At 36.7% G+C, this 23,980-nt stretch overlaps 2 protein-coding genes and 1 long non-coding RNA gene across 5 annotated transcripts; 1 reads left to right on the top strand and 2 right to left on the bottom strand.

The window, feature by feature from the left end:
- Window positions 1–387: 387 nt before the first annotated feature.
- On the bottom strand, window positions 388–2,558 carry LOC104907845 (uncharacterized). Its single transcript, XR_792087.4, has 2 exons — window positions 1,045–2,558; window positions 388–754 (listed from the first exon to the last, which is right to left on the bottom strand). It is a non-coding gene; the product is annotated as an uncharacterized LOC104907845 (long non-coding RNA).
- A 2,525-nt stretch (window positions 2,559–5,083) lies between these two features.
- LOC104907846 (chaperone protein dnaJ 13) lies at window positions 5,084–15,853 on the top strand. 2 transcript variants are annotated; one of them, XM_010696853.4, is made up of 13 exons: window positions 5,085–5,482; window positions 7,254–7,537; window positions 7,677–7,874; window positions 8,015–8,129; window positions 8,953–9,039; window positions 9,624–9,712; window positions 9,893–9,977; window positions 11,514–11,567; window positions 12,023–12,103; window positions 14,230–14,307; window positions 14,655–14,894; window positions 15,223–15,330; window positions 15,418–15,853. In XM_010696853.4, exons 1-13 carry the CDS (start codon window positions 5,339–5,341, stop codon window positions 15,472–15,474), a joined length of 1,620 nt encoding a protein of 539 aa, XP_010695155.2. In that variant the 5' UTR covers window positions 5,085–5,338; the 3' UTR covers window positions 15,475–15,853. The 2 variants fall into 2 exon arrangements, with proteins under 2 accessions (XP_010695156.2, XP_010695155.2); XM_010696854.4 differs by lacking the exon at window positions 14,230–14,307 and having other exon boundaries at window positions 5,084–5,482.
- Window positions 15,854–17,146: 1,293 nt separating this feature from the next.
- Window positions 17,147–23,474, bottom strand: LOC104907847 (protein arginine N-methyltransferase 1.6). Of its 2 annotated transcripts, none has more exons than XM_010696855.4 (14): window positions 22,865–23,474; window positions 22,553–22,772; window positions 22,330–22,455; window positions 22,065–22,229; window positions 21,870–21,988; window positions 21,704–21,780; window positions 21,102–21,370; window positions 20,242–20,478; window positions 19,936–20,009; window positions 18,768–18,861; window positions 18,548–18,697; window positions 18,358–18,432; window positions 17,951–18,047; window positions 17,147–17,828 (listed from the first exon to the last, which is right to left on the bottom strand). In XM_010696855.4, the coding sequence occupies exons 1-14, from the start codon at window positions 23,092–23,094 to the stop codon at window positions 17,671–17,673; spliced, it is 2,091 nt and encodes a 696-aa protein (XP_010695157.2). In that variant the 5' UTR covers window positions 23,095–23,474; the 3' UTR covers window positions 17,147–17,670. The 2 variants fall into 2 exon arrangements, with proteins under 2 accessions (XP_010695157.2, XP_048501245.1); XM_048645288.1 differs by having other exon boundaries at window positions 22,553–22,761; window positions 22,865–23,005.
- Window positions 23,475–23,980: the final 506 nt, after the last annotated feature.

The following is a 23,980-nucleotide window of genomic DNA, read 5'->3' as shown; positions in this document are numbered from 1 at the left end:
TTTCGAGCCTAAATTAGCGGGTTTTTGCGGGCCAAAACGGGACGGACCAAAAAATAGACTAAAAAGTCATTTTTGGCTTGCCAAAAGCCCGCCCAAAGCCAAAAAAATTGAGCGGGCCGGGCCCGGCCCGGGGGCCGAAATTTTCTACCCAAAACCCGGCCCAAAAACAGACTGGGCCGGGCCGGGCTAAAATGACCACCTCTAGGACCTAGGTAAGTAGAAATTCTCATCAGAATTTTCATTTCCCATGAATCACCAAACAACATTTAACAAATCCTAGGAAATACAATTACATGGGAAAATAAACTTCAAGAAATTTATACTTCCTACATTCAACCAAACAAGCAATTGAGAATTTTTTTTTAAAAAAAATAAAAACAAAAAAACTGAAAATGGAATTGTATGCGTAAAAGTTAGGGAAACTTCATAGTTGATACACGGCTATTACACGCAACACTATTTGTCAACAAAAACAAAATACTTGCATAGTTGCATCAAATCATATGCATCATCATTCATCAATAATGTTATCCATTATCCAATACATAGAACTTACACTCGGAAAGAGAATTTTGTCGAAAACCCGATGTTCCGACATTAAATAATCGAGTATACTCCTATCCGTTTCTTTTATTTTATGAACTCCTATCCTATCCTATCAAAGATACAGATACTTGAACAATCCTTTTTATACACATATAACAATGATCTATATAATTTGATTCCCCTTATACAAGCTGATCTCGTACTCCTCCTGCAATAATGCAAGTGAGTGTTCTAACTTACAACCAGAAAAGATCGAAATTCGACAAGTAATTTTAAAGCATAGTTGGTAATTAATTTGGTATACAATAATCCACCTTTGACAATGTTGAGATGATCAACAATTCAACACTAGTAGATACTTGAGAAATTTGTAATCTCTTCACTTTTATTATTGGTGTTGGTGAACCATGTAAATCTGATTATTGATTCTTTCAGTTTCTTTGATTGTACAGTTTTTTCTTTCCTATTGCCACATAGATTGTAGAACTAGTTAATTACCATGTACATCGTCGATAATGCATCTCATATAATAACAGTAGTAACGAAAAAATAATAATTGAAAAGAGAAACATTATCAAAATTTCTGAGATAGAACAATATTACTTGAATAAAAAAAAAAGTAGCTCAACATTAATAATATTGTAATATACTCCTAATTAATATAGAAGCTCTCTAGGAGTAATTTGTGAAAAGCACGAGTTTCCGGTAGTAAATATTTTGGTTTTGGTTTTGGTTTTGGTTGAAAAGCAACAATAATAATGTTGCATTGATGCTGGTGTGTGGTGTGACTAGCTAACTTACTATCAGAAGAAGAGCAAGAGCAAGAGCAAGAGCAAAAGTAAGAGCGAGAAATTTACAGATGAAGCATATATATGATATATAGCAATAACAGTGATAAATGTAGGTAATAATAAAGAAATCATGAATTAAGAGGTAGGAACAAAAGAAAAAAAAAAAGAAATGGAGGGACATAAAATTAAAGAGCAAGCATGGAGAGGATACGGAGACTTTCCTCATCATCATGAGCTAAAGACGAGGACGAATCTCTAGCAAGAGCAAGTCTCTGCCGTACTAATCGAACAGCGCGATCCAATCGGGTGGTACTAGTACTAGTAGACGTAGTAGTAGTAGTGTTAGTAGAATTATTGTTGGTGTTGTTTTGATGATTAAAAATCTGAGCAATTTGGAAAAGTAAGAAGCTAGAAGAAGAAACCAAATCTTGAGTGGGAATTTTGAGGCTTAAGCAAAGCTTAACTAGAAAAGGCCAGATCAAGTTAGCGGCGATTCGAGGGATACTCAAACTCATAGAGCCCCTTGACAGATGAAATGCCGCAACAACCACCAAGTGCACACCCATTTGCTCTTCACTGATCTTCTATCACTCTATGACTCTATGATGAGATGAGTGTATTATGTAGTACAAATGAATAAATGATGATGATTTTCGTCTTCTGTTGGTTTCTCAATTCAATATCCAAAACCAGATATTTTTGTAATTGTTTAAAACAAAGGGAGGGTCCATACACCATACAATGATACAATACAACATGTAGAAAGCCAAGGTAAAGCCTCCCCGAAGTCTCAACTGGCCCAGAGCAAACAAAGTTTGGGGATTGGCCAAATTGGAGAGTGAGATTTAATGTGACAACTGAGCCACTGAGGGCTTTGATTTTAGTTTGGTGATGTGGATTTTGGAGTTAATGTGTTCCGTTATCTGGATTGTCACCCAAACGTCCACACTTGTTATTTGCCATTACTATTATAGTATTATTACACTATAGACTAGAGACTTGTAAGAGACTATCCCCTCAAAAATCAAAATTACTACGAGTACTCATTTTTATATAACAAATTAAAGAAGACCAAACGGAGAGAGACGGTTTGGTTTTGCTTCTTCACTAGATACATCTATTTTGGTGGCTAGCAAGTAGTAATACTAAATAGTAAATAGTGATAGCTCCTTCATTTCGTACCGGATAGGGATTTGTTTCGGTTTAATTTACTACATAAATGAAATCGACATCGCAACTATACTACTTACCAATTACCCGCCACTTGTAATTTGTAAGTTGTAACATCTTATAATGACTCCCTACATATAATTTATTTTTACTCTTAATTAATATATCTAGAGGTGAACAAACGGATCATACGGTCGCATGTATGTAGATCGAGTTATTCTGGGTCGGTTCATATTCAAGTCACCTTTGTGGCGGGCTTACGTTCACGTCAGGCCGGGCCCACTCAACTAAGGGTCTGTCTCGTGTCCATTACGCTTTGGGCCATGGTGCGCGTTTGGTGACTCGATCCATATTGGATCATTGAATTAGTTTAGGTTGGTCACACTCTGTTTCGAGTGGTTACTTTCATGTGAAAACATGTATTTTAGGTAAACGGATACGAGTCTGGTTTGCAGCTCTAAGTGTATCTAGGACTAGAGGTGTCAATGAGACAAGAAAATTAATAATATCATTTAAGATTGTGTTTTGGGCACATCTATCGCGTTTCAAGTGAGCTAAACTAAACCCGAGTAGTAAATTTATTAGTATTCTAGTCGAACTGCCCTAAACTCAAGCTTGAATCGGATCATTAAAATATTTCTAGTAGATCACTAGTATTGGAGTTTGTACAAGAAATGCTAGTTTTTACAGTTAATAATCTATGTGGACAACCAAATAATATGATTCTTGATATATAATTTCACTATAATTACTATCATTTAGTACCACTAATCAAATAATTACATCTTAAGAGTTACAATAACCATACCCACTGGAGCTAAAGGTCATAGGCTTTCGGTGGCAAATGAGCCTACTTTTTATGTACATGATAAATACATAAGAAGATAAAAAATGAAGATACGAAGTACTAATAATTAAGCATTGATATCACCAAATGACTCATGGTTTGGGAATACAAGCATGGTACACAATACACTACATGTCTACACACGGGTTTACTAGTAGTGGTAATTCTCCAAATGGACAAAAATAAAATACTCATTTTTAAATGCTTATTCCTATTTCTTTTTTCCAGCTCTCTTCTTCATCATTAATGCCTCATTCGTTATTTCTCTTACTTCAAAATCTTTCTTTTCTCAGCCGTTTTACTTAACTACAAAATTTATCTCAGCTAAATTAATTAATCTCTCTCCTCCAAATTATTGCGACCTTCATTAACATTAATCAATGTCAATAACAAATATTGAAGTTTTGAATTTTATCAATTGCAAAATTAATTTCAAATTTGAGAATCAATATTAGAATTTCCAAAAAATTTCAAGAGCACAATTAATGATTGATAATGCAAGAGATGATATAAAAATAAAAAATTATTAAAAAGACGGTCCAATTTTAATGTAGAACTAGACCTGGTAACTAAATGGATTAAACTAATCATCAAAAGAAATTAATTTAAAAGTAGGCGGTATCTCACAAGACAAACTCTATAAAAATAAACATTAGTTTTAATTTTTTTTCTCCTTTAATGTTTTTCACTTTTAAGTTTCTCTGGTCATACAATGTAACATCACCAGCTGCTTGTGTTCTCTAGCTACTGAAACTGTGCGACATTTATTCTTTGAATGTACCTATGCTGCTTTAATATGGTATGCATTTAGCAAGTGTGTGAATATTCAACGAGCTGGCAGACACTTCCAGGAGGAAGTGGACTTTGTTGTAAGGAAGGCAAAGAGCTCTAAAAACAGACTGTTTACATTGATCTTTACAGAAGCAGTCTATGCAATATGGAAGCAGCGCAATTCTATAATCTTTTGTAATCAAAAGCTTGATCCCCCTCAAGTAAAAGAGATTTTGTTTAAAGTAGCTGCTAGATGTTCTGATGTGGATAGACAAGAGCTAGTTTTATAGTAAGGACCATTATCTTGTAATTCTGCTACCTCTTTGTATGTTTGTTCTCATGTGATTAGCTTTTGTAATCACACGATTTTTTTTGGTAATATATGATTTTTTATTTGCCAAAAAAAAAGTTTCTCTGGTCTCCTTTATGGTTTCTTTCTCATTGTGGGGCAATCAAATATGAATTGTAAAATAAGATTTCAGAAAGTTAAGCTTTTTTAATGTCAAAAACAAAATATTGAAGTTTTAGAGTCGATAAATGATAGACTTAAATTCACATTTGAAATAAATATTGTAGTTTCAAAATGAGCAAACACTTATGTGCATTTGAGAAATAAGCGCAAAAGTTTGCTCATCTTTTTTCAAATGACTATAAGTGCTTGCTCATTTAGACGAATGAGCATAAGTGAATAGAATTGAGTGGAATTTTGCTCATTTAGAGATTTTCGATTGAGCAATGAGCATAAAATAGTGTTGACTTTTAAATGTATTACAATTATGATATATCCGGTTGACGTAAATATATGATAAAAAATTCTCTAATTTAGTCATAAATTCCTAAATTTATCACATCAAACTAAAAGTTATAGTATGTAATAATTTAGGTAACCCGAGGAGCTCTGTCTTTTTTTTTTTTTTAGGGTGACTACTTGAATAGCAAGATGGTAATATAGCGAACAAGCAAATACTACAGCCCACAGGTGACGGGCCAGAACCGGAACCAGAAGTCCAGAAGCGAAGCTTTGTTGTTGTCTTGTTGAAGACTCAAGAGGATAAAAAAAAGCTGAATAGAAAAAGAAAAAACCCTTGTAGAACCCTTAAGCATCTTATTCTTCAATCTTCAATCTTCAATCTTCAATCTTCAATCTTCAATCTTGAATTCATAGCAGGTTAATCGTGTTTGAGTTTTGTTCTGGTAAATTGAATCATTGGATATGGAGGAAAAGGAGTACAGTGTTCCAAATAGAGAGCTGTATGGTTTGCTGAACATATCTCCTGACGCTTCTACCGAAGAAATCCGCAAAGCTTATCGACAATGGGCTCAAGTCTATCATCCTGACAAATACCAAGCTTCTAATGTATCTATATTACTCTCTCTCTCTTTTCTTTGCTAAATTTATTCCTTTGCTTCCATTTTCGATGTTTTGACTTGTCCATTTTTATTCTTCTTCCACTTTTGGTTTTCTGGACTTTGATTTTTAGCTTACTTCTCATTCAAATGTTTTGCTTTGCAATTAACTTGGAACTACCAGGATTCAGATTCGTCTGCTAATTGCTGGATTGAATATTTAACCCAAACCTGTTACTTGTTTCATCTTTGTCTAATAGTCAATACATCACTATATACTTCCAACTGCACATGCTATCTTTAGAATCACTGGAGAATGTCGCCACTGATTTAGGGTTGTCTTGAGCAGAAAGTGTGATGAAATGATTTGATTTTTGAAGGAGGAAGTGGCTTCATTGAAAAACACTCTAATACCATTTCTGGGCTGTTTGGAATGGATTTCCACCATTTAGACAAGTGAGATAAGGGCCATGGGTTGTGTTGATGGCTTAAACCTAATAGCTTCCATAGAAACTAGAAAGGCCCTCCAATCACTTTTTCTTTTACCAATTTTTTCCTTGTTTGGTTCTTTTACTTACTGGTTGCTAATGAAAAATTCTTCTTATTACTACTGGAGTACTGGTTGCCGAAGAGAAGATTCCGGTTGAGAATGTTCATTAGGGAACTTGATAGTACTAGTCGTTTATCTTTTAGTGGAAATGATCATGGAACTGAGGAAAACACGACATACTTTTGCTTGAGCAAGTTACTTTCAATTGCATCTAGAAAGTAGCACGTAATAATCTCAAACATCTTGTGAACTTCTCACTTACGCTGGACCTTGGAGAGGATCATCAATATCTTCACTCCATAAACCCTTGACATGTTGCCAGACCATTAAAGGAAAAAGGAGGTAGAGGACAAAGCTCCTTGAGCATAGGATTCTTCTTACAAAACTGTCAGTGAGTGCTAAAATTTGAAATGTTGTCAAGCAGCCTGTCATATAGCAGCAGCTGATGGCATTTCCTCTTGCTGACTGGAAACAAAGACCAATGACGTAATTTCGTGAAGGATGGAAGTCATGGAACTGATGCCTTTCGGATAATAAAGTACTTGTGTAAGATGCCATAGTTGGAGATCAATGATTTATGATACAACAATGACAAAGCCGTGCTCCCAAAATGATTCGGGTTGGCTAACATGAATTGTCATAAGAAATTATTTTCATGACAAATGAAACAATAGAGCAAAGGAATAAGAGCTTAACAGAGAAAATTGACAGTGAAAGTGAGGAGTAAGATTAGAGAATATACAAGGAACCAAAAATCAATTGAAGTTTGAGGAGAAAACCAAAATTTGGGGATATACAAATGTCTTGGAAGTTCTATAAAAGAGGTAAAGAGATCGATTGATATCATAATATGTGACTAGTTTTTAATGCTGCCGCCACAGACCTAATCTGGGCTTGGGACTGGTAATGAATGCCACAAACATGGACAGTCACATACGAAGATCAATGATTTATATTATGTTAGATAATCGCTTTAGAAGTCCTAGACTATATATTTTTTTTTTTTGAGAAAAGTCCTAGACTATATATAAGCTTTCAATTTTGTTACTTATGGTTAGGAATCATCTATGTACTTGCAGTAGATATTGTATTTTCTGAAGAGGACATCAGAATTTTTAAATATCCTGGGCATAAAGCTAATTTGTTAATGAAGTTGTTCTCAACATGCACATCTGTTTGACAATGTGTTGAGCTCAAATTCTCAACATTTGCTTGACAATTCTTTTTCCAGATGAAAGAAATCGCAACAGAAAATTTTCAGCGGATATGTGAGGCATATGAAATACTCTCAGATGAGAATAAAAGACAGATATATGATATATATGGGATGGAAGGCTTGAACTCTGGATTAGAACTTGGAGTAAAGCTAAATAAAGCTGAGGAAATAAAGGAAGAACTTGAAAGGTTAAGACGCAGGAAGGAACAAGAAAAATTGGCCGATATTCGACCTACTGGTTCGATTCTGGCCAATTTGTCATTGCCACATTTTTTGGATGGTGATGGCATTATGAGGGGGTATGTTATTTGTTACTTTCACCTTACTACATGTATTATCTTGGTTTGTGATCATATTCACTGGTGTTGTGAGGGATGCTCTTGTTTAATACTGTTAAATGCCACTAATTGATCTGGTTCTTGTACATGTATATGCCAGGATGGCCATGAACAGTGAGGTGCAATCGCAAATGTCCAAACGCATTGGAATTGCCGTTGGAGGGAACTTAGCAGTTACAGGCAACTCTGGTCGTGGTGCTGCTACTGCTGTACTTAAACATCAGATATCTTCAGTTGCCTCTAATGAGCTTATGGCCTCTGCTGGTCTGCATTCACTTATTGGTATACAAACAACACGGTATTTGACTTGTATTCCTTTTTTTTATTTTTTATTTTTTATTTCTTATTTTTATGTCTGTACTACCTCATTTTCATGCTCTTCTTGATTGCCAAGCTTCCAGTTATTGAAGAGTTGAACCTGGTTTTATTTTCTCGCAGCCACTTATCACCTCACTCTTCTGCCACTTCGGGACTTGCACTGTCGCTAAAAGATGGATCCATCAATCTTTCTAATTTATGGACCCGCCAAATGTCGCAGACTTCTAATGGAAATGTATATCCATCTCTCTTTTCTCAATAACGCATTATAAGAAAAAAAGGGAAATGGAACGTGTGAGGGGAAGATTCCTTTATGTGGTTGTAGGCATCAATCGTCTTCTGCAATCTCGACGACCTTCATTTTCTTATCTTTTACATTTCATTATGTAAAGGATGGTGCTTAAAGTTTGACACCAATAAGGAGATTTACTGGACTTTCAGATAAGTTACCACTAAATAATGGATTTAGTGAAAAAAATGTACTAATAAGTTACCCATAAATAATATAATAAATAATCCCTTAATAATGCACTAATGAGGTTGCTGATATACCTTTAAGAGGTTAATACATAAGCATTAATAAGTACTAGTGATGTTATGATGGGGTTTTCTGGTAAAGTATTGGATTAGCTACACACAGGACTTATGGGTTACTTTCAAGCTTTAGTGTGTTAATGATGCCTTAAGAGTTAATTATATGAAAATAAAATATTGTTACGAGAAGGTGTTTGAAATACTCTCATAAGTGTAAATTAGTTAAAAGATCTTTAACCAAAAATCACCCCCAACCCCAAGTGAGGAGTCTATTTCCCTAGCCAATGTTAACTACGAATATAAGATAAACCACCAATATGTAATGAATTGCCTAATAACAACATTGATTCAAAACTCGTTTGTTTTAAGTTTACCTTAACAAAATCCAATATCAAAACCTCTAATTTACGTAATATTTATAGTACATTAAGTTTGTCAATCTATCTGTAATAGTAGCTGATGAATAACAAATGCAGTTGTATATACAAGATTCTCTTGGCCACTTCTAATAAATGTCAATTCAGATACAACTACTTCTAGGTACAGAATCATCTATCGCTGTTGGTTGGCAAAAGAAAGAAGAGAAAATGTCTGCTGCTGGAGAGATAAAGGTATCAAAGTTTAAATTGAGAAACTATGTTTTAGGGTGTTGAAGCAATCTTTTCCTGGTTGAAATGATTTCTTGATTATGTGCTGTTTTAGCATTTGTGGTTCGATACTTTTGGTCAACTATTTAAATCTGGTGGACACTGGAGACTACTTCCAGTAAACTTCCTTGTCATTTGTTTGGCTCTTAAGTGTCTGCATATTGAACTAATGGTTGAAGCATACATGCATCTTGGAGACCTATTCTTTTGTTTATGACGGTTATTTGTCTGCTGTTGCCATTTTCAAGTTTGCCTATGTTGACTAGTGGACCATTCAGGGCACCAGAGAGATGGATGTCTCTTTCCTGTTTTTCCCTTTGGCGGGGGGGGGGGGTGTTCCTGCTCAATGAGTTTCCAATTTTTCATTTAGTCAAAGTTCTCCATTGAAGGATTTCTAAGGAAATATTTAGGCTTATTGCAAGTTCATTGTTGTGTGTTACTTGTATAAAAACTTTTTATCTTTTCTGATATACAGGATATAGATGTTGATTTAGTGATTAGTCATGGATAATTTACTTCCTTCTGATATATTGTTTATCCTGGTGCAGTTCGGTACCAGCTCTTTTGGGGCATCAGCTCATTATACTCATCGCTTTTCGTCAAAGTCTCATGGGCGTATCTCAGGCAGAGTAGGAAGGTTCGTCCATAGAATTTCTTAAAATCTACTCTTTTTGACCGATTTGTTGTTGATGCATAAACTTGGTTGCAATGAACCTTTGTCAGAAATGATTCTTTCAAATATTTGCCATGTGCAAATATGTATATGGTGCATGTCTTGTACTATGTCTGCTATTGACTTGTATTCTCCTCTTTGTAGCAATGCTCTTGAGTTCGAGATTGGTGGAGGACGTAGAATATCTAAATTCAGCACAGTGCGGATGCTATATTCTATAGGGATTCAGGTAACTATGGTCTTGCCAAGACGGAACTGTTGATTGGAGCAGCTTATAGGCCAGATTTTTCAGTCACAATTTCCACCAAATATCTTTATGAATTTTTAGTGCTAATAGCTAACTAAAACAGCCAATTAGAAGGGCTAAAGTGACCAGCCAAACAAGCCATAGCGACTTTCATGAGGTGGTCAGTAAATCTAATATGTCACGGGACTCGCAAGAGATCCTTGGTTTTCTCTTCTGTTTAGTTTTGATAGTTACTATCATTCTCTGTTGAGGTGTAATTTTTCAAGGCAGGGGGTGGGAACAGTATTATTACTTATTTTTGACTCTATAGTTCCTCATAGGCCTTAATACCCTGGGGAAAGTTCTCAATCAAGAGACAATCTTCCCCCACATTAGGAACACTTCTTGGGATATAATGAGCTATCGTACTACCCGTCCTCTTTGCTTGAGACGCAGACAGGTAAATGATATCTTCAAGCAACAGATCTGCAGGAGTGTGTCCGAGTCTGGAATTCTTGATATTTTTTACCATCAATTGCATAAACCTAGATTTTCATGTTGATAGTTAAGTCTAGGAGCCTCCAACAGTCCCCCATCTAGACAGGTGAAAGGAGTTTGCTGTCTTTATGTGTTGGGCATGAGAAGAACTGTTAATTTTAATTTTGAGTGGAGTACACTCTGCAGTAACTTTTCATATTTCACTTTATTTAATAAAGTTCCTTATAATCATGTAGACATGTTTAGGATTAGACTATTTGTGTGCAACATCTGTTTTTCTTTTTAGGTTGCGTTGGTTGGACCGAGAACCTTTTGTAATGGAAGATGGTTTTCTTTGAAAAGACAACTTCCAAGGGAAAACACAATTTTAGCTTAGTTGCCTTTTTTGGGCTCCTTGTAGAGTTAAATTGAAAATAAAATAATGTAAATAAAAGAGGGTGGATGGATAGAAGGAAGGTGAGGAAAAATGTGGTTTCCCTTCCTTTGTGAAGGAAATTGTTTTACACCCTAGGGAGAACTATTTGTCATCACCTAGAAAACTAATTTCCACCCTGTAAAAACCAAAGAAAGAAAAATGGGATAACCAACTTTCCGGAAAAATGTTCTGCGCCCTACAAACACTCTCCTAGGCAAATTGAAGAAGTTGGTCAATGTAGTAATAATAACAAAAAAGGACACAAGTGCTATTTGTTCTTTTGTGTGTTTTTCTCATTTGAAAGTCAAAAGTACTTTCCTGTTTAGGCTTACTCTTCTTGAACTTATTGCCTTCTGCCTCCTCTACTTTTCCTCTGTTCGCCTTTTTGGTTCATAGGAGACTCAAAGATCTGTCAACAGTATGTGTACAAGTAAATCCAAGTGTTTTTTCAACTATGTGAACTAAGACCTAAAGTTTTTTAAACTTGCAATGCCAGTTGTTTTTACTTTACTATCTCCTGCAAATACAATACTTATCTATTAGCTTTTAGCCAGACTAAATTGTCAGTAGCCACTGTGCTGATTTTGCTGTCAATGATCTCTTCTTCTATTTCTTTTCATTGACAGGGTATCTTTTGGAAGTTTGAATTGCATCGTGGTGGTCAAAAGCTAATAGTTCCTGTAAGCTAATGTATTTTTTCAATTTGCATTGATGTTGGAGTCTGTCTGTTGCATCACACATTTTCCAGTGAAAATCATTCTTTAATTATTCATGCTCCCTTGAACAGAAGTCTAGAAGTAGTGACTAGCTTAGTGCCTTCTTTGTCCTCTGTTTGCATGATAAGAATTGTTGAGGCAAATATAATTGTTAGTTTCTCACTTTATTCGAGTATAAATGTTCAAATTTATCCTACAGTAAAACTATGAGATTAAGGTGCTACTATGTTGGCTCCTAATTTTTTTGCATGTTCATGTCAGTGCCCTCTTTTGACTTTTGAGAGACTTGTAGAAAAGGTTGTAAATTTACACTGACGAGTTAGGCAAGTTTCATACATATGGCTAAAATTCATTATTTCTGTTCCTCTGACTTTATTTTTTGCTTGTGGAACTCTGATATGGGGTGATTTTTGGCTCAGGTTTTAATCTCCAGATATATCAACCCTGTGTTTGCAGCAGGAACATTTGCCATTCCAACTTCCCTTTATTTCGTACTTAAGGTTAGTTAGTTCCCTTTTATTAGAAAACTTTGTTAGGCAGGTTCATATTTGAACAACTCTTGTTACTCTTTGTTTATTTATTTATTGCATTTATAAGCAAAGTAAAATCCATGCAAGGAGATGGTGATTGTAGATGCAGTATGATAAAAGTACCTGAAGCTTTACTTTGCAGTTCAGTGCATTTTTCAGTCTTTATGCCCCTTATTTAACCATTTTAATTGCAGCATATGGCTCCAATGTAAATGCAGTACTGACTTTTCTGCTACACTAGGGGGCGTTTGGTTTATGAAGGGGAAAGAGAAAGGGTTTAAGAAAGAGAAACAAGGAGAACGGAAAACTGAACCCTTTGATGAAAAATGTCGTTTGGATTTAGACTCCTCTTCCTCCTCTCACCATTGCTCCACCACATTCTCCCTCTCTCTCCCAACTCCCAAGTACCATCTCCCCTCCCTTCACCGCCACTCTCTCACCGCCACTCATCACCACCACCCCTGGCGCTGCCACCTCACTGCCGCCCATCACCTCCTTTGTTCTTTTCCTTCTCCATCACTATTAAAGATTAAATTTATGGTTTTAAAGGTAAAATTCGACCATAAATTTTTTTTCATGATCGGATTTGACCATCTTAAGCCATCATTAATGATAAGAAAATCTATTTATCCATTCTTACTCTTGATTTTATTTTCTAACTATTATTTTTTAGGGTTATGGATTATCAAGTTTGGGGTGGCTGTGTTGTTTTGAAGGAGGTGGGGATGGGTTTGCAGGGTGGTGGAGGTATTTTCCAGTTGGTGTTTTCTTTTGGGTGGGTGGGTTTTTTTAGGTGGGAGGTAGTGCCTGTACAGGGTGGTTTCTATGGATGGGTGGTGCCGTGCTGGTCTTGTAGATGGGGTTGGTGGTTTAGGTGTATGGATTGGTGGTTTCAGTGGTGGAGTGGTTGTTTTAGTGGCTAGTGTGGTGCTTTGGTGCATAGATTGTTGGTTTCGGTGGTGTTATGGTGGTGATGGCTAGGGTGGCTGGAATGGTGGGTTTGGGGGTTGATACGGTGGTTCAGTGGCTGGGGTGGTGGATATGGTGTTTGGGTGTGGTCAATGATTGGTCAAGGTGACCATTGAGTAGAGGAAAGAAAGGATAAGTGAAACCCTGGGGTAGGATGGGGAATGAAAGTAGAGGACTCTGGTGAAAGGATGGGGAATGAAAGTACGGGGTGGTTTCTATGGATGGGTGGTGCCGAGCTGGTCTTGTGGATGGGGTTGGTGGTTTAGGTGTATGGATTGGTGGTTTTAGTGGCGGAGTGGTGGTTTTAGTGGCTAGGGTGGTGCTTTGGTGCACTGATTGTTGGTTTTGGTGGTGTTATGGTGTTGATGGCTAGGGTGGCTGGAATGATGGGTTTGCGGGTTGATACGGTGGTTCAGTGGCTGGGGTGGGGGATATGGTGTTTGGGTGTGGTCAATGATTGGTCAAGGTGACCATTGAGTAGAGGAAAGAAAGGATAAGTGAAACCTTGGGGTAGGATCGGGAATGAAAGTAGAGGACTCTGGTGGAAAGGAGAGGGTAAAGGGAATGATTGAATTGTCTTAACAAACAACAAGGGAATTGAAGCTACTTGATTCTCTTATCCTCTCTTGAAAACGCCAAACCAAAACGGCCCCTAATTGTTTGTACCATTTATAGTTTTCACCCTAGACCTCCTGATCCTGGCACAGAGGTCTGACCTCGTGTGCACACATACGTTGGAGAGGGGGAGAGCAGAGTAGGGGATAATGCTCCTATATGGATCATGCCATTGGTAGGGTCGAAGGAGGCTCAGATTTAAGCAGATCTAGTTCTATCCTTAGCCAATTGGGACTAATAAGTAATCACGACTTCCTGACTTCTTTTTCTGATGTTAGAATTTGTTTCATCAGAAGTCAAATTAAATGCAAAAAAAAAAAAATATTTAGAGAACATCTTAGATCATACTAGTATTGGGAAGTGGTATCCTAGGCAGGGGGATCAAATCGCATTTGCATCACTTCTCCTTGTGGGAATGTGGCTCCATATAACCAACAGTGATTTTACACCCTCCCTGCAGGAGAGAATTAGCTATGATGAGCATGTTTTGATTGTATTCATTCTGTTTGCAGCAATTTGTTGCGAAACCTTATTACCTTCGACGAGAGAAGGCGAAGGCACTGGAAACTATGGAGAAAACTTCAGACCAGGTATGACACAACCATATGCTCCACCCCCAAAAAAAGTGTTTTGAGTGTTCTGATGTTACTTTATTAGGAAGTAATTGTTCATCCCGTGGCTGTGGAAAAATGTATTGACTTCTCGGTCCCCCCTAGATCCTCAACAGATATCAAGTGATTTCTGTTAGCGGCATTTTAAAAACAATTTCTACCCTTTTTGCCACGTCAATTCCCTCAAATGGAGTGAGCTTGTGAAATCAAAATTTTCTTGACGTGGGAAATGTTTTTGTTTCACTTGTTATAATGTTGGGACTTGGTAATCCTGGTTACTATGACTTATTTCTGACCTTCGCTTTTCCCTCGACACTTTGATCTAGGTTCGAGAGGCTAGAGCAGCAGCAGCAAAGGCTCAGCTGCTGCTAGAAAATGTGGCCAATAGGAAGAGGAACAAACAAACTGAAGTTGGTGGATTGATTATCACAAAAGCAGTCTATGGTAGTGTGAAAGCTCTGAAGAAGCAGGATGAGTTGGAAGGATCAAATGATGATTTGGCTTCACAAGTTATTGATGTCACTACACCTCTAAATTTTTTGGTTAATGATTTGGGACAACTCAAGGTATGATCCCCTGTTAGTTTTTTAATGCATGCTATTTCAGTCTTCCTCCCCACTCCATTCTTTTCATCTGCAAGGACCTATGTCGTCCTTGGTGTATACTGTCTCTATCTTATGAACAACTCCCGCAGTTGCTACACCCCACCTAAAAATAATTAGGAACTAACCAACGCAATGTGAAGCAGATTTCTGAAATCTATGGAAGAAAAGGACCCTCAATATTGTAGAATTGATAAATTTGTCCTTGTCCATATGCATCATCTATTTCTTTCTTATGTGAAGGATATATTTTGTGAATATCGCTATCTTAGTACCTAGATTTTTTTTTCAGCTTCATGAGGGTGTGAAGAAATCAGGCATTATGGGATTTTGTGACCCGTGTCCAGGAGAACCTAAGAAACTGCTGGTCAGGTACACATACAATGGCGAAAACTACCAGGTAAAGCCACTTGCATGTTCATCTACTCACCAACTTTCTGACATTTATGCTGGTAATATTTTGATCTGTTTACATGATTACAAATAGGTGGTTGTTGACGACTGCGAAGAGTTGCAGATACCCCACGAAGCTCACAAGCTATAGACTAGTTTACTAATAACCAGATCATAGTAACTGCTCACAGTATTCTGCGAGGCACCTACAGCAATTTTGAGGCTCATACAACTTGACAATGTACACTTATCTTTACCAATTTAACAATTTTTTTTTCTTTTCTTTCGGGAGGAAAATCAGTGGGGGAGCTTTACATATTTTAACAGTTGAATGACTGTTATCATCGTATTTGTAATTATGTAGTCATCTAGTGCAATAAAAATCCACATTTTTTTTTTGTCGATTCTACCTGAAAGTTCAGGGCATAAACTGATTCGGTTATTGTAATCATAAATCACCTTTATTGTAAGGGAATCCCTACTCGTTAATCCTGTACTTTAATTTAATAAATTCATGCTTTTGTAGTAAATATTGTCGTTAAAATTTCGATCCAAATCTTACGATCCTTCGATTCTACGATTCCTAAGAACCTTATCGAACCTGATCTTACGTAGGATCTTAAATTCTTAATTTTGTAGGATCTTTCGATCCTATCCAACTACAAAGAATCACGTGGTAGAATTTTAATACGATCTTACGACTCTACGATACGACCCTATCATAAAAATATCATAAAATAATTTCACATAATATATTTTTCCTATAAGATTTTGGTTGTATGCTAATTCAATCTTATATTATTGAAAAACTACACATTTGTTAATGAAATAGGTCATTATTATTTTGTGTAAATTCTTAACATGAGTTTCTTACCATATTCTAGCACAATTATCTTTATTTTATGAAATTGTAGGATCTTACGATACTACGATTCGATTCCACCAATTCGATCCTACCAACCCTCACGATCCAAAGTAGGATTCCGATCTGGTAAGATAAATTATTGTGACCTTATTGTGCAACTTTTATTAGAAAAAAAAATCTTTAAAGAAAAGAAAGCCATGAATTTACTTGCGTCTTTTACACTCTATAAAAGTGTAGGATCTTGGAAGTTTGAGATGTGTGTTCATAATAAAACTTTTTATTCGTCACGGACCTTATATAACATAGAAGTTTTGTATGTATGTTCATTGTGTGATGACTCACTCAATACAGAGTGAGTTGGTTTCTTTAGTCTCTAGTTAGTCGTATGTTTTCATGCCTACAATTGCTACTTAAACTTTAGTAGTATCTTTGTGAGCCAGTTTGTTGCATTGTAGTATAATTGTCTAAAGATTCCAAGATATATGTGTGTGTGATTTTATTTCTTTTATATGATATAAATGTATTATTTATGAATTTTCAAAAGAAAAAAAAGGTTGTGAATTTTGGGAAGGCTCAGATGAAGAGGTTATTAGGGAGGGTTATAAACTGTAGTCGAAGTCGAGTTGTGCATAATATTTCTCATGTTTCATTCTTTTAAAATAAAAAAATTAGGAAACCGTATCCATGATATGCGTAGCAGGGACTTCTTTTCATTATGATTATTATTTCGGCATTCACACTGGTATCTGTTGCTGCCATTGTGAGGTCTTGAAGATATGACATGTTCAAGTGTTCCTCATTTCATGTTGGTGATTAATCTCATCCATGCTTGTGCGTAAGATTAATCTCACATTTTAACTTTTATTCAATTTATTTAATAGCTTTAATTGAAAATGATACATAAAATTTTCCCTAATAGATTATTAGAGATTTCAATGTTCCAAGTTAAGCATCGACATGCATAAATCTAATATGATGTAATATAAAGAAAAAGTAATAGCTCAACTTCATCTAGTATCCTGGTGCTAATAAAAATAAGGTTTACAGTTTACACCATTGTGTTTATACATACTTACACTTAGCATGCGACTATTACACCTCCTCAATGTACACGGGATATTTATTGTTCGAATCTTTCATCTGTGTTCTCTCAATATAAATAGAAAGTTAAAATACACTTCGCCTCTCAAGTCTCAAATGAATGGCAATCTGCAAGAGCAAGAAATTGAAAGGCATGGAGTTTATCCTTTGCCAATTTCCTTGCTTTCAAATGCTTCTTGCTCATTAAACAAATTGCAGTTCTGCCAGAGTCAACAAAGATACATCTCATTTATTTCAACGGACCAATTTTCGCAAATTTGCAGGGGCCATCACTGAAATCCCAGAGAACACATACATTCCACTTATACGGTCTACTACGACTAAGGGAGAAAGAGACATGTCAAATGCGTATGCACTTACGCCAAAGATGGATGCTTCCAATCAAACAAAATCATATTGAATTGCTAGATTGCCATTTGTTGAATCAAAACTTGCTTTCATTTCCACCGAATGACGCTCATCAGAACGTTTATTATCCCGACTGCCAACACCCACAGGTGTTCTTAACAACTTTACTCCTTGCTTCCAATGTCTATGATCTATATACCAGCAAAGCAGTGCAGTCCAAAACTCAATCTACCACTTTAATTACTTATGTAAATGAGACGATAATTGAAAAAAGTATTTCACAGGGAAGACAATCTAGTATTGAGCTCGATACCTGGACCAGTTGATACGACGATACCATCTTCTTCATCCAAAACCCAATCAATCCAAAGAACGAATCCATGGCATATACCAGTCTCAGTAAAATCAACCTACATTAGTTCATAATCATCATTCATCATATTGAAGTCCACTTACATGCATTGGAAAAGTGATCAACATATTGGATGCAAATTCTTATGCTGTAAAATTACTTCAGGTGAACAAAAGGGGAATGGTATTGCTTAGTTCCGTCAAGAAGGAAGAAAATGGTTCCATTTAGCCATTTGATGCAAGCCCCAATAGCTCAGTCTATGATGAATTCAGATACCATAATTATTGTTGTCCTGATAAGTGTCACAATAGGAGAACCTCTGACATATGAGGAACTTAGATAAGTTATCTAGGGACTAGAGAGTGTACCTTTGCTTTCCCAGCGCAAGAAGTCATAGGTTTTGAGAAGTCAAATTCCATCAGTGTCAACCTCTCACTCAGTTCCTGGCAGTGGCTCAATAGAAAATCAGATTAGTCAAAGAAAGTATATTATTTTCAGGATGCACGGGGTGCAGGAGGAAAGCATAGATGAGAGCATGGAGAAGGGGGGGTAGAATACCTTAGTCTCCCCAGATTGCCAGACAAAGAACGGCAATATAGGGCTATCCTGAGGGGATGGCAAGTTGCCACATGCCCCTAGGATGGTATTGGCTCCAGAATGATTAAACCCTTCAATGTTTACAAGACTGCAACGACTTCTCCATAGATCCTAACAAGCAGACCATAACGTCACATCTCCATCTCAGACACTCACAGTCAAGGTATACCAAGGCACTTACGGGGAGAAACATGGCAGAAACTCGTAAGATTCCTCTGCTAGGTATGACTTGGACATCTTTGGACAATATTCTTTCAAGCCGTGTCCTTTCTTTCCTAAACCCATTCGATAGCATAGTAACCAATGTTAGTCATATAGCCACACCGGTAAAAAAGCCAACATCAAACTTAGATTGATGAGAATTGCAAGCGTGCAAAAAAAAGCATGAATTGCAGAAATGAGGGGAGATAAAAGTCTAGTAAAGCAGCAATTACACATACAAAAAGGTCACAGAAGAAAAGCCCGAAAATTATATAGCCACATAAGATAAACTTCAGCCACAAGATTTAACCTGGTATGCAGTTTCCATATAATTTGGCTTCGTCAAAACTAACATACAAATTGAAAACGAGTGGGAAAGATGTTCTCATCTACCTGCACTTTTCCCAGCCAACACCTCATGCATACTGACCAATATCCTTTAGTGGCACTCGTAAGCATATTAATTCTAGGCAGAGGTGACCAGATAATACCCACTCATGATTCCGTGGATTCAGTTGAATCAACTTAGTAAGAACAGGACATAAATCGACTGTGAATATGGCCAAGGACAATAATATTGTACAAATGTCCTCTTTCCTACATATTTGTCTCACTTCTAAATGGAATATATATCAGGGGAACATCCTGTACATTGTATAAAAGATTTGAACTATGAAACATAGCATAAAAAATATGATTATTATGGAAAAGCAGAAAGCAAAAGACATTTCTGTATTTTGAGGTGGAAAGAAATAGCTCCTCTATAAACCTAGTGCTGAGCAAAGCTATGCAATAAGCTAGGAGAAGGAAATAAAACTTGGCACCAATCACCCATCTTCATTCCCCATCGCACTTCACACGACATGGGAAGCAAGGCCTCTGATACTTGTGAAAGTGAGGTATCATACTTCGACAGAATTTTTCTCCCTTATTTCTTCTCCATATTTTATTCAAATCCTAAAATTCTGCAGATTTGAACAACGGAAAGTATTTTGATTTTCCTTGAAGACTGTAAATCTCTGGAAGCAAAAGCACATATTGGATGTATATCTCAGCAACACAAGGTAGTAAAAAATTATCATTCTGAGCCCAACAAATAGCTACAACCAGTTTCTTAAATAAAACCAGAAAAAGTTCAAGGTAATCACCAGAATCGCAAATTTCTCCATGGAAGATAGTTTTCAGATCCAAGGTAGAATGGCTCTCCAACTAATACGTCAATCTACCACATACGGAAAAAGAAGAAGAGAACAAAGCACCATTAACTGACAGATTCAACCAGCACTTGCAGAGCTAAATGTTCAACTTCAGGCAAAGGCGCAAAGCGAAAGGAAGCATAAAACATCCCGGTATAAGTATATGATTAAAAATACAAATTATGCCTCGGAATTTATGATATAAGAAACCCAATGTAATTCAGTAAAACCTAGCATACTAATCATATTGGAGGCTACCTTCTTCCCATCTGTGTCATACATTGTCATGCAGTCTATCCGGTGATCAAGAAGTTTCATACAGTTCACAGAAAACTGATTTGTTTCAGCAATAGCTTGCAGATACTGAAAGCCTCTCTCCCGCAACCCAGGAAACAACAACATTATACGTGAAGTTTTACAAAGATGAGCTATGGCTGTCGCTAGAAAAATACTATCATCCGCAACAAAACACAATGGGTAATCTTTTCTGCAAAACTGCGAAAGAGGGAAAGCTCATATTAATTCAGGGCACAGAAGGGGGGGGGGGAGAGAACAGAATACTAAAAAGAAGGAATATACACCCTTGAACAAACAACCAACAGCAACTTTTTGGTAACTCAAGCAATGGTTACTCAAGCAACTTTTTGGTAAAACCAACAGCAACTTTATGCAAATAATAGTTGTGTAATTGTGTTGTCCCAATTCCCAGCTCATGACTAAATCATCAAGTTGTTCAGGACGACATACATTACATTAGGAAGCTGTCACAAATCATATGAATACAACAAAACTATGCAGATATGCTGAAAATGTTCATTTTCCCCCTTAAAGCAAACATTGATGATACATCCAGTAGTTGAAGGAAGTTTATCAGCTCCATGATTAAAACTTAGCGTAGGATTTCCAAAAGTTGGCTTTACCAAACCCTTAGACTCTACCAAGTATATCAAGACGAATAATCTCCTACTGTTACTACTGGCATAAGCGACCAATTAGATTAGCCGTTCTCCTGACAATTCATCATTTGCTTAATAGAGAAAATTGGCATTTAAATAAAAGGAAATGGCTGGACTAACTTAAAGGTGTGTAAGACACAGATAATGCCACCAAGCCCTTACAGCGTTTTGTACAGCTAATAATACACTATGTCTCCAACTGTCATCCGAATAGGTTGCAATTTTTTCAGGCGGCAATATAAGCTGAAAACCATCATTGCGGATACTATTCTCATTCTTAGTTCTTTGGCTTGCAACCCTGAGACTATAAGAGATACTGATATCTGAGTGGACAGCATGCAAATGAATCTCTTCATCTCTGGATACTGACAAACCCTTTCCTGGGACGAACCAAACACACTGTTTCCAGTGGTCACACCAAGTCTCACTACCTGGTGAATCAACATGTTTAGTCAGCATAGAAATAAAATTAAGGAGTTGTAGAATATAGGAAATCGAACAATTTCTTTCTCATAAAACTAAACATTCTCACTGATAGTTAGATAACAAGACTATACTTTAATATGAAGTGAACCTTTAACACACTGTTTTAATAAGGTCATAAAACAGCAATTGTACTATGAATAGTGAGACTCGGGAGTAATAAAAACAATGCTTATATAATTTTGTAAGACATTTCAAATTCTTGAAGGTGTGCATGAAACCCTTTGTCGCCACTATAGCAGCATAGTCTAATGGAGCATGGACTAAAATGATTGCAGTACCCGGCTGTAAATGTTTAATCCACTTGGGTGCAGTAGAGTAATAGATTGTTCCTTGTTGATCAAGTTGAAGTACCCACCTAAACAGAGTAAAGGTAAAAGCTATTATGATAAAAGAGCAACAAAAAACAAAGTCATTAACCTAACTGCTGGGAATGAGATGATATACCAGGAAATAACAGCATTTACAGTTCCATCAGCAGTTGAGTTTATGAAAATGTCAGCCTCCCCATAACTGTCTGGGCGTTTCGAAAAGTCAAACTCAAATATTTTGAAGGGTTCTGAAAGCTGGAGGGATGGTTAATTAGGAAAAAATGAAAGATAGATGTGAGAGGCTATTAAGGCAAAGTTAAAAGCAGTTTACCAGTTTTGATTCATGTTGCAACGGGTCACAATGCATTGGGTACTGTTTAGGTTTGACACTTAACATGTAAGGGAGTTGAGGGGGAAGAAGACGAATGGCATCTGATGCAGAGATGTCATTGTTATAGAGATCATGTAGTTTCCATAAGAAGCTGCTTTCAAGTAGCTGCTCTGAGAGAAAAATAAATAAAGATATGCATTAATGATTAATGATGTTAATGATTGGGCAGACAAGCTAGAAGCTAATTAAGAAGAGTTATTCTGACCTGGCCATAAACAATAGCTCGATATGGAACAGTTAAAGGATTCTGTACGAGTAGCTCATCATGTGCATGTTGCAAAGTAGGAATGAGTCCTTCTCCTAACAACTCAGAGTCTAGGATCTCACTTACCTGCATTGCATTTTGGAATGAATCACAATTGATCATTATTCATTTGACAGACAAAGTATAGTCATTAGTCAGAAGAGGATACTGGATTGTGACTCACAAGTATGTCAGCTCGAGCAGGGATATCAACTCCAATTATGAGTTCATCAGAGCGCTTGTTGATGATTTTAATGTTCTTGTCCAAGGAATTGCAGCGGACAAGTTTCCTCATGAGCTTGAACATTGGAAGGTATGACTCACATGCAAAGACGCTACCTTTTGAATCACTGTTAGTAGGCATTGCGCGTGCAGCAATCATAGATAATAAGCCTGTACCAGCGCTGCAAATTAAAGGAATAGGAATAATAAAACAAGATTCTACATATATATTATATTGGTTGATTCAACAAACAACAAGGAAAGTAATGAATACCCAATGTCAAGGACGCAGCAAGGTCGAGTGACAGTCTTGTCAATGGCTTCACGATAAGCCTTGTTTCTGCAACTGTCGTTAAGCATGTCCAGATATGAAGTCGTAGCTAACTCAACTTCCATGCCAGCACCGTCGTCGTCTGCTCCCACGACCACCCACTCAGAGTTGCCGGTAAGAGGGTCCAATTTCAGTTGGAACATCTGCGAACTTGAACCGTAGCTCTGGCTCATCGTGCTTGCCGGAGGCTGTGTTAGGGCTAAATCGACCGAATCGGACTGTACACCCCTGTGGCCTGTTCTTTTTGGGGATTCCTTAATTTTTTCTAAAGTTGCCCGAGTGATATGCTTAATGCATTATTCAACCTTTTTTTTTTTCTTTTGGTTAGAGATATCAACTAGGCTAATAATCTATATGGATCTTGATTCCAAATCTTGAGTATTCACACATTATTATGATGATTAAGCTTGGGATGTTGTTTGATTGATATAATTTAAATTTTATTTTCCATGAGAAACCAAATAATTTTTGCCACTTTCTATAATTGTGATCATTCTCAAGTGGAAAACTAGGACAATAAAGGATAACGTTCAATTTGAGGATGGTAGGTCTTGGTGTTATGGGTAGTGGAGGAAAGTTATACCTGTGTAAAACCATATTATAATGTAGGCAAGCTAATGAATTTGTAAGTACATGTGAACAGTAAAGGAATGTTTATATAGTGGCAATTGCTTCCTGCTTTATATTATCCTCTTCGTACACGTGCCGAAAAAATAATGAGCCAGATTACTTGACATATGTTAGAATCTTGGCAGTTTGATTTTCACCTTTATTATTCAACGAGCCCTCATGGTCATAATACACGTTGCTGCCATGCATGACAATAGCGATCAGATATATTCGTTTGTGAGTTTTGTTGCCTTTGAGTTGCACGACACCAATATTGACATATGTCGATCATGGTTATGCCAACATGGTTGGCCATGGTGGTTGACACTCGTGACGACTCTCGTATTAGAATTTCAAGGAATAAACTGGTAAGACAAGTTGTAATTTGAGCAACATTACCTAACCTCATACGAGGATTATTGAGTTTATATCCTTAATACCAAGTAAAAT

This window comes from Beta vulgaris, chromosome 5 (assembly GCF_026745355.1).
Source record: "Beta vulgaris subsp. vulgaris cultivar EL10 chromosome 5, EL10.2, whole genome shotgun sequence".
Classification (NCBI taxonomy): Eukaryota; Viridiplantae; Streptophyta; class Magnoliopsida; order Caryophyllales; family Amaranthaceae; genus Beta; species Beta vulgaris.
Note: the sequence above shows the minus strand (reverse complement) of the source record. Positions and strands in the feature narration are given on the sequence as shown.